Source organism: Chlorocebus sabaeus, chromosome 10 (genome assembly GCF_047675955.1).
Source record: "Chlorocebus sabaeus isolate Y175 chromosome 10, mChlSab1.0.hap1, whole genome shotgun sequence".
NCBI classification, from domain to species: Eukaryota; Metazoa; Chordata; class Mammalia; order Primates; family Cercopithecidae; genus Chlorocebus; species Chlorocebus sabaeus.
The window spans coordinates 128,746,438-128,762,786 of record NC_132913.1 but is presented as its reverse complement, the minus strand read 5'-3'; the positions used below and the strand labels follow the sequence as shown (position 1 = coordinate 128,762,786).

Here is a 16,349-nt window from a genome sequence, read left to right as displayed (position 1 = left end):
CACTGCAGGGCACCTTCCCTCCAGGTGGGGATAATCTTTCTGAGAACACAGGCAATGCTGGGAATAGCAGTGCAGCATTTTTAACACCTGGATCATTCATACCTAAGCCCGCATAGCCCTGAGCATTTTCAGCACAGGAGCCAAGAAAACTCCCCCCTCTTTTTTTTTTTTTTTTTTTTTTTTTTTTGGAGACAGAGTCTTGTTTTGTTGCCCAGACTGGAGCGCAGTGGCACAGTCTCGGCCCCTGCAACCTCCGCCTCCCGGGTTCAAGCGATTCTTCTGCCTCAGCCTCCTGAGTAGCTGGGACTACAGGCACCCGCCACCATGCCCGGCTAATGTTCGTATTTTTAGTAGAGATGGGATTTCACTACATTGGCCAGGCTATTATCCAACTCCTGACCTCGTGATCCACCTGCCTTGGCCTCCCAAAGTGCTGGGATTACAGGTGTGAGCCACCGCGCCCGGCCGGAAACTCCCTTTTTTGTTTAAGCCAGTTTGGGTTGGGAACTTTTCCCACTTAACAATTGAAAGTCCTCTGGCTGGTCCATTGTGGCACCTGCAGCCACACTCCCCACTCCATCCCCAGCCTTCCCTGTCCCTCTCACATGAAAATGGAGAGCACCCCTTTGGGGGCAGCCACTTGGCAGTTGGGCTGGCTCGTGGTCCAGGCCCTATGCAAAATCTCTCTCCTCCTCCTCCTCTTCTAAAAGGAGAAGAGGTCTTTCAGGCCAGGCACTCAGCAGGGGTCACTGAGGCCCCAGTCCAGCCCAGAGGCCACCTGTGAATGGCTCCAGAGGCACCCACCCTGCTGCCTGTGACCCCAGCTGCTGGGACATGCCCGGCCCGAACCCAGGAGGGCCGTGCATCAGGGACAGTTTTGAGGGCTTCTCTACGGTGTCTTGGACGGGCTGTGGCACAATGGAGACTACTTCTGGGGTGACGCACACATCGATTACTTGCACCAGAATCTCTGTCTTGGGGTCTGCTTTGCAGGAACCCCCATGACAACAATGCTTCGTCCTCCACCAGGTCAACTTCCATTTACTTTCTGAAAAACCAGGTTCACACCTGGCTCTTAGAGATACGGAGTCACAGGCAGAGCCCACTGTACTGATGGGGAGAGGACAGCCGGCCACTGGGAGAACCCCGACAGTCATGGCGGCAGCACACCAAGCCCGTGAGGGAGGCCAGCCTCTGCGGCCCCTGTGTGCCCGAGGTTCTGCGTCCACCACAATGGTGCACACTTGTCTCAGGTGTGAATTGGGTTAAAATGGGGAAACAGTAATACGGGCCAGGACAACTGGGGTGGGGTAGGTTTTTTGGTTTGCTTGTTTTTATTTTTGTGGAGACGAAGTCTCACTATGTTGCCCAAGCTGGTCTTGTACTCTTGGGCTCAAGCGACCCTCCTCCCTCTGCCTCCCTAGGTGCTGAGATCACAGGCGTGAGCCACGGTGCCCAGCCCGGAGCGTTTGGGTGTGGTTCTGAATGGGACATATGGAGGGTCAGAATAAGTGGTGAAGAGAGGCTGGGAGTCCTAAGTGGTCAGCTGCACAGCTGGCCCTGGCTGGGCGATGAGGTAGCCGGTGGCGGGAGGAATTGCTGCAAATCAAAACTTGAATGGAAGTGAGAGGAAGCTCACAGCTCACCCACCAGCCCCGGCCTCAGGCACACTCACCTCCTCGTTGCGGACTCCAAACAAGGTGTGGTAGTTGCCTGGGTATCCCACAAACCTAGGAGAAAGTCAAGGTCATGAGCCTTGATGGAATCTTTCCTCTCTCCTCCCACTTCCCTGGGCTCTTGAGGCCTGAGCAGAGTTGCTACACCTGCCCTGGAGGGAGCACGAACTGTGGCGTAGAGTCCAGGCTGCAAGGTGGGCGTCCTGTGGACCCCTGAGCTGGGTGGGGACCAAGAGGTGGGCAGCCCCTGTTTGCTCAGAGGTGCAGGGTGGCATGGGTCCCTGTCCCCTGCCTGGGTCTCCTGTTCTGTCCTCCACCCTGCCTGAGCACGGCTGGGTGATGCCTGGTGCACGGCTGGATGATGCCTGGTGCACGGCTGGGTGATGCCTGGTGCACGGCTGGGTGATGCCTGGTGCCCAGGCAGCAGGAAACATGAGCAGAACTGAGCTGGGGTGAGCTGGGGCCAGAGGGAGAGGCGCCCACCAACCTGCCCTTGAAGAAGGCAATGTAGATGGGCGAGGAGTAGAAGTTGACGAACTGGAAGATGAACACCTTGAGGGTGAAGGCATCCTCGAACTTGGTCTGGGTGCGGTGCATTTCTGTGGCACGGAGAGCCTGGGCTCAGTCCCTGGGGGAGTCACCACCATCCAACTAGGGGCCCCCTCTCCTAGGACCACCTTGCCACACACGGGTGAGGAAAAGGCCATATCATCCAGATATTTTAAAGAAGGGGACAAAGTGTGACATTTCCAAAGTCACCCAAAAACATGCTGATAAGAGGAGTTGGGAAAATTGATAATACGCTATATCCCAACACTAATAATGAATGTGGTGCACACAGGCGGGTGGTCAGGGGATGGGTCAGAGAAACAGAATAGGGGCTCGAGGCCAAGGCTGTGAAGGGGACTGGGCTCCAGTGCAGGTGCCAGAGTCAGGAGCATAAAGGGCTAAAGGTTACCGGAGGGAAAGAGGGAGGCACAACACCCCACAGTTGCAGAAGCAGCTGGGCGGCTCCCCTCAGGGCCCTGCCCTTGGCCGTCCAGCACCAGGAACCTCTCCCCGAGACACCTGCCACCTGCATAGGTCTTTCCCTGACACCCACCTTCCCCTGGCCACCCACCAGGAGGCACTTCCTCCTCAGCACTTACGCCCTCTCCCATTATCTGCAGCTGTGCAGGCAGCCAGTTCTGTCCCCTCTCCTAGAACCTGGGCTCCAGGGCAGGGCTGCCAGCTTTTGTTCAAGGCTATTCACCCCCAGGGCTAGAGCAGGGCTGGTGAGAGGCAGCAGCTTATGGAGCAAATAGGTTGGTCCCTAAGTGTTTGTCCTCAGAAAATGAGACAGAGAAAGAGAAGGCTGAAGGGAGGGGAAGGGAGAGGGAAGAACTGAGAGGCAGTTGCCCAGTCCAGCGGCCGATCCCCCACGCCACCCCACAGAGGCTCAGCGGCCCTATTCTGGAGGGACATCTCCCGCCTGGGGACCTCGCAGCCTGGAGGGGACCCTGTGGAGGGGCGAGAGTTCCTTGGGTGCTTGAGTGCCCCCAGGGTCCTGGATCTCCAGGAAGGCCCTGCTCACTGCTCTTTTAAGGGAGGCTCGGGGGGGTCTCAGACACCTCCAATCGGTGCCACATTTAGAAATGGGGGGCACTGGCATCGTTTGTGTCCCACCTGGGGTGCCAAAAATAATAAGAAAGAGAAAGAAAAGCAGGTGCCGTGGCTCATGCCTATAATCCCAGCACTCTGAGAGGCTTAGGCAGAAGGATCACTTGAGGCCAGGGGCTGGAGACCAGCCTGAGCCACATAGTGAGACCCCTGTCTCTATCAAAAAAAAAAAAAATTCAGCTGGGCACAGTGGTCCCAGGTACTCAGGAGGCTGAGGCAGAAGGATCCCTTGAGCCTGGGAGGTCAAGGCTGCAGTGAGCCATGGTCATGCCAGTGCACTCCAGCTTTGGCAACAGAGTGAGCTCCTGTCTCAAAAGAAAAAAGAAAGAAGAAAGAAAGAGAAGTGAGGGCCCTGTGTGTCAGTGAGTGAAAGTCATGTTCTGGCTTGGGGCCGGCAGGGTGGGCCCCTGGTCAGTGCCTGGCCGGCCTCAGCCCACTCACCCCATCGTGTCAGGACGTGGGCCAGGGACACATAGATCTTGGAGAGGATGAGGATGAAGATGAGGTTCACTACAGACCCTGTGAGGCTGGCGATGCGAGAGGCCTGACAGGAGACAGGCAGTCAGAGCTGGATGAGGGGCTGCTCAGGGCCCCCCGAGGCAGGCGGCAGAGGCTCACCCAGGCTGCGAGGAGGGTGTTGCCCGACCTGGACACCACGATGGCCATGATGGCGCGGTACAGGATGATAGACACGAGGCACATGACCACTACGGCCACCTGCAGGGGCAGGGAGGCCCATGAGCCCCTTCACAGTGGCTTGGGCACCCCAGCACCCTCAGGCCATGGACCCTGACAGCTCTCCTAGTCCACTGCTGGCCTCAGCACTGCCTCCTCTGGGAAGCCCCCTGCCTCCAGCCCCGGCTGTGCCTCCAGGCAATGTCCTTCCTGATGGGTTGTTCAGGCAGAGGTGGGGTGGGGTTAGGGTTAGAGGCTGGGCCACATCTGGGTGTCAGGGCAGCCACTGTGAGTGTTAGAGCCATCCCATCCCAAGAACTGGGGATTCCTGACATCTTGGCAGGGTGGGAGGGGTCCTATTAGGAAGCCCTTTTGGCTGGAAGGCAAGACAGGGTGCAGCGAATGGCCCTGCTGGGGTGCCTGCTTCTCTTTTCCTTGAAACCGACCCCCTTGCTTGAAAAATGCCCCATGCCCACACGCACGGGGAGACCCTCCCAGGCCTTCTGTATGGACCCCACAGCCGAGCCCTGGGCTCAGCCCCTCCCTGGAGCCTGGGCACATGGGGGCCTCTCTGCGGGGAGTGAGGGTCCTGCACCCACAGGAGGCATCTGGCCTCGGCACCAAGGTGGGATGGGGGACAAAACCCACCCCACGTGGTGCAGGAGGATGGAGGCATGAGTGGAGGGCAGGGGACCGCGTACCATCACGACGATCACCACCGAGCCAGCCAGCATGCGGCGCGCGCGGCTCCTCTCGGGGAAGTAGGGCTCATCCTCCCCCGTGATGGGGTTCGGGGCTGTCGTGGGGGCTGAGGCGGCAAACTGGGGCCGAGGCCTCTCCTGGAAGGGAGCCGGTGCTCAGTGGCGGCCCTCGCCGGGTGTGACCATGGTCCAGCGGGGGTGGCTCACCTCGATGTCCTCGTAGTCAGAGCAGTCCCAGCGGTAGGCCAGCGTGGCACTCTTCCGCTTCCAGTACTCCAGGAGCAGCACGGCCCACAGTGCCATGAACAAGCTGAAGAAGACGGTGCCGCCGTGGTCGAACAGCCGGCCGGCCTGTGGCAGGAATGTGGAGTGTCCAGACTTGCTTGGGACTGGAGGCCCCTTGTTCCTTCCAGCGTTCCTTCCTTCGGGAATGGGAATGTGCATCCCACATACTCCCCCCACTGTGTGTTTTATTTGTTTGTTTGAGACGGAGTCTCGCTCTGTCGCCCAGACTGGAGGGCGGTGGTGCCATCTCGGCTCACTGCAAGCTCCGCCTCCTGGGTTCATGCCATTCTCCTGCCTTAGCCTCCCAAGCAGCTGGGACTACAGGTGCCGCCACCTCGCCCGGCTAATTTTTTGTATTTTTAGTAGAGACAGAGTTTCACTGTGTTAGCCAGGATGGTCTGGATCTCCTGACCTCGTGATCCGCCTGCCTCGGCCTCCCAGAGTGCTGGGATTACAGGCGTGAGCCACCGCGCCCGGCCCCCCGACTGTGTTTTGGAAGCACAGACCCACGGGTGGAGAGGAATTTTGCCTCAGGACAGCCCACACCCAGGTCTCACCCACACCTGACTTTGAGGATGTGATTTGGGACTTTCTGAGCTGAAATTTTCATGAGATTTTGGACTAGAGTTAATGCTGTAAGAGGTTGAGACTTTGGAGGATGCTGAGGTGAATGTATTTTCCACATGGGATGGACATGAAGTTTTGGGAACCAGAAGATGAACTGTAGTGAGTTGAATTTTGGCCCCCAAAAGATATGTTCGTTGGGAACCTCAGAATGTAATCTTATTTGAATAAGGGCCTTTGTAGATGTAAGGTAAGGATCTCCAGATGAGAGCACCCTGGACAAACCCTTACAAAAGGGGAGAAGAGGAACCAGCACACAGACACAGGGGAAGACCAGGTGGAGACGGAAGCAGAGATCGGAATGAGGGGGCCACAAGCTGGGGAGGACCAAGGCCCGCCAGCAGCACCAGAAACCAGGAGAGAGGCCTGAGGTCGAATCCCCGGAAGTGGCCAAGCCTGCCAACACCTTGATTCTGGACTCCAGCCCCGGGTCTGTGAGAATAAGTCTCTGCTGTTTTAAGTCCCCATTTGTGGTCCTAGGAGACATCCAGGTGGAGTCCCAGGAGTGAGATCAAAGGGCATCTGGCCAATCAGTAGTGCCAAGGGCTCTGGGTTCAGTGCATGGGGGGTACTAGTGAGGCCCTGAGGTCCCTGGGAAGGTGGACAGACCTAGGAAGCATGCCAGGCAGGTGGGGGGACAGTGGGGCTCAGGGACTGCAGGAGCCTCCTGCCCAGGTCTCGTAAGCTGGGAATTCTGCTCAGAAGTCCAACTTTTGGTTCTGCCTGTGCCCTGGCGGCTCCAGGGTTTGTCTGCCTTGGAGCCAAGGGCCAGGTACCCCCAGAGTGCCAGAGCTGGAGTCCTGGCCTGGGGTGTCCTCAAGGGAGAAGCACTAACATGGGCCACTACTGAGCGCAGGCACTCTGCCAAGTGCTGGAAGGTGTGTGCGGGGCGTAACCCCAGTCCCAGGCAAGAGAACAAAGGTTAAGGAGCTCACGGATCATTCCGCCTTTATGTGGTGACAAGCAGGACAGGGGCTGGTGCAGGCAGAGTCAGGACCAGGACCAGCGGAGCTGCCCTCCTCATCCCCCAACTCCCAAATCCCTTACCCCACCCACCTCTTCTCATACCTGGGCCAGGGCACAGGCGCTGGAGAGCAGCCAGAAAGGGCAATCGAGGCAAAGTGGGCACATCTCAAAGCTGTCCTTGCTGCCACACAGTTCCTGCCTTCAAGGCATGGAGTGGAGGGGTGGGAGTTAATGGGGGAGGGGGCCTGGTTGCTCCTCCCAGCCAGGCGCCTCCCTTGTCCTTTCTCTCCCCACCACTGCCTTTGCCAGACCCAGCATTTCTTTTTTTTCTTTTCTTTTTTTTTTTTGAGACAGAGTCTCGCTCTGTAGCCCAGGCTGGAGTGCAGTGGCGCGATCTCGACCTCGGCTCACTGCAAGGTCTGCCTCCTGGGTTCACGCCATTCTCTTGCCTCAGCCTCCTGAGTAGCTGGGACTACAGGTGCCCGCCACCGCGCCCAGCTAATTTTTTGTATTTTTAGTAGAGACAGGGTTTCACTGTGGTCTCGATCTCCTGACCTCGTGATTCGCCCGCCTCGGCCTCCCAAAGTGCTGGGATTACAAGCGTGAGCCACCGCGCCCAGCCAGGCCCAGCATTTCTTAAGAAAATAGTTGTTTTAAAATATATGCCATGACAATGTCTGAGTTAAGTTTCTGAATTTCAGTTCCATGATAAACTAAAACAAAAGCCCAGTCATTTATTAATAAGAAAGCTTACATTATTATAATAAATAAGAGTGCCAATAAAATTAGCATGAGAGCACTCCTGCCCATCTGTCAGCCTGGGAGCACTCCTGCCCATCTGTGTCAGCCTGGGAGCACTCCTGTCCACCTGTCAGCCAGGGAGCACTCCTGTCCACCTGTGTCAGCCTGGGAGCACTCCTGTCCATCTGTCACCCTGGGAGCACTCCTGTCCACCTGTCAGCCAGGGAGCACTCCTGTCCATCTGTCAGCCAGGGAGTGCTCCTGTCCATCTGTCAGCCAGGGAGTGCTCCTGTCCATCTGTCAGCCAGGGAGCGCTCCTGTCCACCTGTCAGCCAGGGAGCGCTCCTGTCCATCTGTCAGCCAGGGAGTGCTCCTGTCCATCTGTCACCCTGGGAGCACTCCTGTCCACCTGCCAGCCTTTCAGCCATGTCCACAAGGCCCTGTGTGACACTCCTGAGGACAGGCATGTGCTCACCTCTCACCTCAATCACTTCAAGCACCAGCTGTCTGCACAGGGCCTCGCACCCGCGGTCCCCCCATCCCACACCCCTCTGGAGGCCCAGCACCAGGCCCCAGAGCTGCGGAGAGGGAGCACTCACGTGGGTATATCTGAGAACACCAGGAAGCAGCCCACCAGGAATACCAGTGTGCCCACCACTGCTGCTGGCAGGAGCCAGCCCGTGTAAAACCCTGTAGAGGATGGCAGGGATCCACTATTAGGAACCCGGGCTTGGGGGCCCCAGGTAGGGGTCTACACAGCCATGCTTGTCCCCTAGGGACCACCCTCAGCCCAGCTTGGGGGCTGGGGCCCTATGTGAGGAAGCCAAGAGGTGCACAGCTCTCCCTGGCAGCTCTGGCATGGCCCCACCCTTCTGGGCCTCTGCCCCAGACTCTGGACACCCCTACCACATTGACCCCAACACCATTGCTGCTGGGATTCCAGCCCACCAGGCTCTCCACCTCTGGATGCCCTCTCCTCAGCCAGCTCACTCCAACCAGCCTGCCCAGGATGGACAGAGAAGTCCCTCCACATCCTGCTCACCACAGAAGTGTGGGCCCACCCGTGTTCCAGCCCCAGGGAAACCACGGGTCATTCTGGGTGCCTCCTCCCCACCACCCAACCCCCACCTGGCCCCTGCGTCATCTGACCACAGCCACAGTCCCTCAGTTACCCCAGACCCTCAGCATGTACCCCGACTGCCTCCCATAGGGCTAGTCCAGTCCCAGGTCTGGTGTCCTGTCCCCTGCCTGACTCAGTCCCGGGCCTGGTGTCCTGTCCCCTGCCTGACTCAGTCTCGGGCCTGGTGTCCTATCTCCTGCCTCAGTCCCGGGCCTGGTGTCCTGTCTCCTGCCTGACTCAGTCCCAGGCCTGGAGTCCTGTCTCCTGCCTGACTCAGTCCCGGGCCTGGTGTCCTGTCCCCTGCCTGACTCAGTCCCGGGCCTGGTGTCCTGTCTCCTGCCTGACTCTCTGCTGGCCAGAGTGACTGCTGTGAAATGCAAGTCTGCCTGGAGCCCAGATGCAGCCCTGGCCCTGCTTGCCCCCAGCGGCCCTCAGCCTGGCCATGCTGTCCCAGGGTTGCTGTTCTAGGCCCTGAGATGGCCGGGTGAGTCCTGGCACACAGGAGCTATGCCTCCACCCCAATGCTGTACCCCAACTGCCCTTCCAGGCCTGCCGGCCCCACCCGCTGCCCTGGCTGGCTCCATTGTCTGGGTCCACTGTGGGGCTGCGTGTGGGGATGAGAAAGAGCTTTGGAAGTTCTGGGGCACAGAATGAAGGGGCAGGGGCCGACCCAGGATGGGGAAGGGAGGGTGCCAAGAGCTGAGTGGGGTGAGGGCAGCCAGGACCCAGGAGGAACAGCTCTGGGGTTGCCTGGGCAGATGGGCATCTGGAAGGTGCTGGCCTGCTTGGAGGAGATGAGAGGCTTGGCCTGGACCCAGGCAGGGGTGACCTCCCTAGGATGGAAGTTTCTGGGGAGGCCCCAGGGCGTCATGGGCCAGTGACAGTCAGGGAGGGAGTCAGGAGAGACCCCCACCAGCAGAAGGGGCTCTCAGCACTGTTACTGGGGCATTAGGAGGCCAGGGCCCAGCATCCTCACAGCACCCAGTTAGAGTGACTAGGCTTGGGGAGGGCCAGGAGGGCAGCCCGGCAGGAGTCAGCCAGGCGAGGCCAAGAGCCGTGCCCACCGTCCAAGCCCCCACACACGCCACCCTCCGGGGCATGAACTGGCAAATCGTTACAACCTGAGACCAAGCTGGGGGAGCCCAGGTGGTCTGGGGGTGGCTGGGGGGACTCACCGAGCCAGGCGAAGTAGAGGGCCACCTTCTCTCCGAAGTACCTGCGCACGTGGTCCAGGGGCTGGTACTTGTACCACTTGCCCCAGTGCGCCCAGTGCTGGTAAAGGACTTGGCGCTGGTTGAGGTGCGGATCCTGTGGGCCCTCTGGGGGCGTCTTGAAGGGGCCCTGGGGGCGAGAGGACTGTTTGTAGGAGACTCCCCCTGCTTATCCCACCGGGCACTGTTGTAGGTGCAGGGACTTCAGTGTGGGACGTGGGCAGATCAGGCCCGGGAGTTTGGGATTGCTCCATGAAGAAAAAATAGAGTGGCCAGGTGTGGTGGCTCAAGCCTGTAATCCCAGCACTTTGGGAGGCCGAGACAGGCGGATCACGAGGTCAGGAGATCGAGACCATCCTGGCTAACATGGCAAAACCCCATCTCTACTAAAAAATACGAAAAACTAGCCGGGCGAGGTGGCGGGTGCCTGTAGTCCCAGCTACTCGGGAGGCTGAGGCAGGAGAATGGCGTGAACCTGGGAGGCGGAGCTTGCAGTGAGCAGAGATGGCGCCACTCACTCCAGCCTGGGCGGCAGAGAGAGAGACTGTCTCAAAAAAAAAAAAAAAAAAAAAAAATAGAGTAATGTGGAGGGGTGGGTACAGGGTAGTCCAGGAGGACCTCTCCGAGGAGGGGATATGTGTGGTGAGGCCTCTCTGACTCCTGGGCTGTGACGGTTCAGGGCAGGAAAGGGGCTGGAGAGGCCACCCTGGGAGAAGCCAGTGGCCTTGGTCCAGGAACCAGCACCTTCTCTGGGTTGGAGATTCCCCAGGCTGGTGTCCTGTGCTGTGCGTCCTGGGCCCTGGCTGGCGGAAGGAGACGCCCCAGTGAGGTGGGACACCTGGCATTTCCACACCCACTTTTTCATTTAACCTTCATGACGGCATTGGGTCAGGACTGGCCCCCTGGCCACGCACCAGTGGGCTCAGGCCTGACCAGGCCCCGGATGCCCTGGCTGCCTGCGAGGCCCCTACCCTGCTTGACCAAGGGGGAAGGCTCAGGTGGGTTGGGGGGTAAACGGCCTCCTGCTCCCCACAGCGGCTGTTTTCTCAGGGATGATATTAAGGCTGACAGGAACAGGTGCAGCAGCAGCCGCCCCGGTCAGTGCCCGCTTTGGCATTGCCTCAGTTTACCCAGCTTCCAGAGGGGGATAAGAGACCTCACTGTGTTTCCCAGCAAGAGAAGCTACCCAGAGAGACGGAGCCATAGCACCTAGAGCCCAGGGACTGGCCTTTTCCCGTGTGAGGCGCCACAGTGTGGGCCGCAGTCCATGCAGAGCTGGACCTGAGGCCCTGGACAGGCCACGGGATGGCCTGGTCACATCGCCACGTGTGTGCGTTTAGTGTTCTGCCTCCTGGGTGGTCACGCTGGCTGACTGTGCCTGCCCCACACCCGCCTCCCTGGGGGCCAGCAGGACCCAAGGGGACTCATCCCCCACGCCCAGGCTGGAGCCCCCAGTCCCCGAACTCACGTCGTGCAGGGGGAAGGCTGTGCTGAGGACACCCTCTGCCAGCAGCTGGTGGATCCCAAGCAGGTTTTTCTTCTCATGGCCGTACGGGGTCTTGGCCAGGATCTCAAACAGCTGCAGGGGGTGTGGAGGATGGTGTAGGTCACTGATCAAGTAATAGCAGAACAGGGATGTCTTAGCTAGCCTGGCTTCAGGCCAAGGCCACGGACGGCCTCCCTTAGCCTTCTAGTGACAACAGCGATCTGATGGATCGCTATTTGTGTCACCACCTCACATGCAGGACGCCCCTGCGCCAGGGTGGCCTCATTTTCCCGCTCTGCAGGCTCGGGGACCTTGACCAGCGCCACACGGCATGTGGGGGTTGAGTCTGCACCCAAAGCTGGGCTCCTGCCTGGCTAGGCATAGCCCACTCTGAACCCGAACCCTGGGTGACAGCAAACACGGCAGCCTGGGAGTCAGCTGTGTCCAGGGTGTGCCTTGCCCCTACCTGGGCAGCCCACGTGACTGACTGTGTGCCCCGTGGTGGTCTGCAGGGCCTCTCCTGGGTAGGCCTGGACTGGCCCTTCCCTGTCTGCAGGCCTCCTGCCAGCGTGCCTTGGGCCTGCCCCACCTGGTGCCGCCCATCCTTGGACGACGCTGCAGGGCGGGTCTGCTCCCAGCCAGCAGGACCCACCCCGTCTGGGGCTAGTCTCAGCTGTCCCACGTGTCCATAAAGCCAATATCTATTTTGAGCCCTGGGGTCCCAGAGGAGAACTGGGCCCTTCCCCACCCCTCCCCTATCCCAGACCATGGCCTGCCCTGTGTTTCGAGCTGAGGTCAGCCTCTAAAGTTTCCAAAGCCTCCAGGACCCAGGCCTCAGTCCTCTGATCTCAAGCGGGCCTTTCTGCGTCCACGGAGGCTGGGGGCTGGCAGGATCCTCAGAGCCAGGTCAGGGTTTGGGGCCCGCAGCAGGGACCCCCACTCACAATTTGGTGCCTCTTGGTGCTTGTGAAGAAGGTGTCCTGGTTGTCACTCCCGAGGAAGCTGTGGGCATGTGAATGGTGCAGAAGGTTTGGGGCCCAGGTGCTGGTGCACACGCAGGAGCACAGGCCTGCGGACACAGCCCTCGCCCCAGAGAAGCAGCTGGCGCCCTGGCAGGTCAGTGGCTCCCGATTTTGCCTTTCACATCCCCAGGAACAGGAGGCCACAGGAGGCCCCCAGATACCCAGAACCCCTCACCACACTCAGGGTGGGGGGAAGCAAACTGTGGTCGGGCACAGGGCAGGGCAGTGCAGAGAGGGCCAGGCTGGCCAGGGAGCCCCATCCCGTGTGCCGCCCTGAAGCTCCGGCATGGGGCTAAGGGTGCTCGTGGGCAGTGTGGACAGTGACTGGGCAGGGGTCCTCCCTGGGAAACCAGAATCTTGGGAAGCCATGGGTGGGGCAACACGGAGTGAGACTGAATTTCCCACCAGCCCCAAAAGGAGGCATCCCGTGTGGCAGAAAGGCTGCCTTCGGCAGTGGTCCCCGACAGCGGTCCCTGCCACTTCTGGACTCCCCAGTCTACAGGCCTGGTGCCATAGTGCGACTGGCTTTGTTCGGTAGTAACGTGTGTGGACGACGCACGAGTCGTTTCCAGGAGGGAGCCAGCGTGGGCAGAACAGGTCCCTGCTTTCTACCTCGGCAGCTGGGGAGGCTGTGATGAGACAGAGCCTCCATCGCCCGGGCCCTGAGAGACCGTGGTGAGCAGGAGCCGTACCGACCCACCACACGTGTGCCTGAGCAGGAACTGGACCTTGCGTGTCCAGCCACTGGGCCTTGTGGGGGTATCTGTGCTGCAGCACAACCGCCCTAGCCTGGCCGGTGCAGCCGGTCTGGAAACGCAGACGCATGACAAGCGTGCCCACCTGGCCTGATTCCCTGCCGAAAACTCGAGGTGAGGAGAGTCCTGGGGAAGGACCAAGTTCCGCTCACTCATTCACCGACTCCCATTCACTCCTGTTCTTTCCTCTGACTGGCAGGGCCCCCATCTTACCGTGGCAGCTTGTTCACTCTGAACTGGCAGGAGTAGTACTCGGGGGGCACGTCTGGCACAACTTCCAGCAGGACATTGGGGATGCCCAGCCATGCCAGCAGCTCGGCCGACCAGTTGGAGGCCTGGTTGGGTAACTCCTGGAAGGAAACGTCCGTGGCTCCTCCCACTGTGGAGAGGCAAACGCCCCACGTGGGAGTGGAGGTTGTGCAAGTTTGCAAACTGGGCAGTGGGCAAAGGGGCTCCAGCAGAGGGAAGGAGTGCGGTAGACCCTGGGAGGGCCCAGGAGAACCCCTTCCCTTCTCAGGGCCTCAGGCTCCGAGGCCACTTAGCTTGTCAGTTTGTAGCCCAGAGCCTCTCAAGTGGAAAAGGGATGGGAACTGGTGAGTAGCGTCTCTGCCACCCATAGCAGTGAGGGTCAGGCCAGCCAGTACGGTGGGTGGTGGACCCACGTCCAGACCCAAGATGGTCCAGGTCCCTGAGGTCACCTGGAGCCAGCCTTCTCCACCCCACGTCCACAGGCTGGGCCCTCAGCAGGTGGCCTGGTGGGGGACTGGGCCTGGAGGGGTCAGCTCAGTGCACACACACTGTTCACCTGACCCCATCTCCCGTGAACCCACCATGGGGGGTGCCACCACCTGCCCTGTTTGCCCGGTGATGTTTCTTGGGGTCTGGTGTTGGGGTGGGTAAGAGGAGCCCCCCCGCCAGGCTGTCGGCATTAGCAGCTGGATGCAGTGTTTGGGGACCAGTCACCAGTAACCCTGGCTGGGGGGACCTCCAGGCCCACCCTGTCCCCATGCCTCTGGCGTACCTGCAAGGGCAGCTTCAGGCGCAGGTCTTCGGCGTAGTAGCAGAGCACAGCCCAGGAGGCGCTGAGGAGGGCGTAGTGCACTGTGGTGTTCCCGTCCTGGACATCATGCTGCAGGCACCCAGGGCTCCGTGAGAGCCTGAGGGTGCACGTGTGTGTCCATTCGCACTCTTAGGAAAACACTGGCATTTCTGTACCCGTGGTAACACCTGACTTTGAATCTCCTATTTGATACATGACACCTGCTCCCGTGGACACGCCTCTGAAAGCTAACCAGGCCTCGACAGCCCCATTTGGGAGTCGGCCCCAGCAACAGATTCGCTGCAGACAGCACGCTGTTGGGGCTGGCATCACCTGCAGCCTCCCCTAAGGCTAGGGAGAGCCTCGCCCTGCTGGCCAGACCACGCTGACCCACGCCCGCCTCCTGGCTTGAGGGGCAGCACCTCCAGCTTTTGGTTTTCAACAATGAACAGTCGCCTCACCTTTGATCAGTCACCAGGTGTCCATGCACGTTGTGCACGGACACGTTTCCGTGTGTGTGTGTACATATGGGTGGGCACTATCTGTTCACATGTGCATGTGTGTGCCAACATGTGACAGGTGCTCCTAGAGCCCGGGGTGGGTTGAGACAGGGATCTTCAGTCCAGTGGACAAGTGCCTCCTCTGAGTGTGAAACTGCTTTTCAGCACCACCCCCTTTAGTCCAGTGGCCCTCAGCCCTCACAGCCATCTGGGGTTCCCCACGTGCCAAAGCCCCAGCCCCAACTTAGGCGAAATGGAACAGAGTCAAGGGCAGGCCCGGGCCCCCGGCTGGCTGTGATGTGCGCTGAGAGCTGAGAATTGTCCTGCAGACCAAAGACCAGGCACACTTTGGGCAACGTGCTGGAGCCACCGGCGTCCCCTGCAGTAGTCCCCACTGCCCTCAACTAAAGGGCAAACCTGCCCAAGTCTGGATGATGACCTTGAAAACTCATGGGACCACATCACCCAATTAGCTGTGTGCATAATAAAAGCAGGTGTCTTTCACCTCCACCTCCCAGACACTGAAGGAGATCCAAACTCAGGAGTGGGGGGCCATTAGCTCTGTGGGCTCCATGTGCCAACAGCTCCATGAGAAGGCCCTGGAAGGAAGCCAGGGAGAGCAGGGCTGGCAGCATGGGGTCGGAGGGATGTGGCAAGCGGGGCTGCTCCCTGCGTGTTCTGGACAAGGAGTAGGAAATGTGGGAATGAGAAGGCGGGTGAGGGAAGAAAGGCACGAAAGGCAGAGGGGAGTCAGACGCAGGACTAACTCAGTCCACAGCAGGTTAAAACCAACCAGGACACCATCATGACCACGAGAGCCAGCCAGGACTGGGGAAAGATGTCACACACACCACCAGCAGTGGCTAAGTAGCCAGAACAGACAACAAGCTCCTAAGCCTTGATAAGAAAAAGGCAGGTGAGGCCAGGCGTGGTGGCTCATGCCTGTGATCCCAGCACTTTGGGAGGCTGAGACAGGCAGATCCCTTGAGGTTCATGACCAGCTGGCCAACATGGGGTAACCCCATCTCTACTAAAAATACAAAAATTAGCCAGGTATGGTGGTACACACCTGTAATCCCAGCTACCCAGGAGGCTGAGGCAGGAGAATCACTTGCACCCAGAGAGAAAGGTTGCAGTGAGCCGAGATCGCACCACTGCTCTCCAGCCTGGGTGACAGAGTCAGACCCTGTCTCAAAAAAAAAAAAAAAAAAAAAAAAAAAGGCAGGTGACTTGGGAGGCTAAGGCAGGCAGACTGCTTGAGCCCAGGAGTTCCAGACCAGCTAGGACCACAAAGTGAGACCTCATCTCTACAAAAAATACAAAAAATTTGCCGGGCACGGTGGTGTGGGCCTGTAGTCCCAGCTACTCAGGAGGCTGAGCTGGGGAGATGGCTTGAGCCTTGAGCCTCGGGAGATTGAGGCTGCCGTGAGCCGTGACTGCACCACTGCACTCCAGCCAGGGCAACAGAACAAGACCCTGTCTCGTTAGGCCAGGCACGGTGGCTCACGCCCATAATCCCAGCAGTTTGGGACGCTGAGGCAGGTGGATCACAAGGTCAGGAGTTTGAGACCAGCCTGGCCAACATGGTGAAACCTTGTTTCTGCTAAAAATACAAATATTAGCCAGGCATGGTGTCAGGTGCCTTGTAGTTCCAGGTACTTGGGAGGCAGGGGCAAGAGAATTGCTTGAAACCGGGAGGTGGAGGTTGCAGTGAGCTGAGATCGCACCACTGCACTCCAGCCTGGGCAACAGAGCAAGACTTTGTCTCAAAACAAAAAAAAAACAACAACAAAAAAACTCTGTCTCAAGAAAAAAAAAGAAAAAGGCAAGTGACCCAATAGAAAAAAGAGCAAAAGACACAAAAAGACAATTCACAGTATTGGAAACAA

The 16,349-nt window shown here is 59.2% G+C and overlaps 1 protein-coding gene across 1 annotated transcript in view; it reads right to left on the bottom strand.

The window, feature by feature from the left end:
- Positions 1-16,349, bottom strand: part of ANO7 (anoctamin 7) — a 37,169-nt gene that overhangs the window by 9,757 nt on the left and 11,063 nt on the right. Inside the window, exons 4-16 of the mRNA XM_073020231.1 lie at positions 13,943-14,050; positions 13,135-13,271; positions 12,089-12,146; positions 11,127-11,237; positions 9,623-9,788; positions 7,927-8,017; positions 6,689-6,785; positions 4,919-5,062; positions 4,712-4,849; positions 3,954-4,052; positions 3,777-3,879; positions 2,164-2,275; positions 1,676-1,730 (exon numbers count right to left, since the gene is read on the bottom strand). Coding sequence (XP_072876332.1) covers positions 1,676-1,730; positions 2,164-2,275; positions 3,777-3,879; positions 3,954-4,052; positions 4,712-4,849; positions 4,919-5,062; positions 6,689-6,785; positions 7,927-8,017; positions 9,623-9,788; positions 11,127-11,237; positions 12,089-12,146; positions 13,135-13,271; positions 13,943-14,050 — 1,419 coding nt within the window. The remainder of the gene's footprint in view (positions 1-1,675; positions 1,731-2,163; positions 2,276-3,776; positions 3,880-3,953; positions 4,053-4,711; positions 4,850-4,918; positions 5,063-6,688; positions 6,786-7,926; positions 8,018-9,622; positions 9,789-11,126; positions 11,238-12,088; positions 12,147-13,134; positions 13,272-13,942; positions 14,051-16,349) is intronic.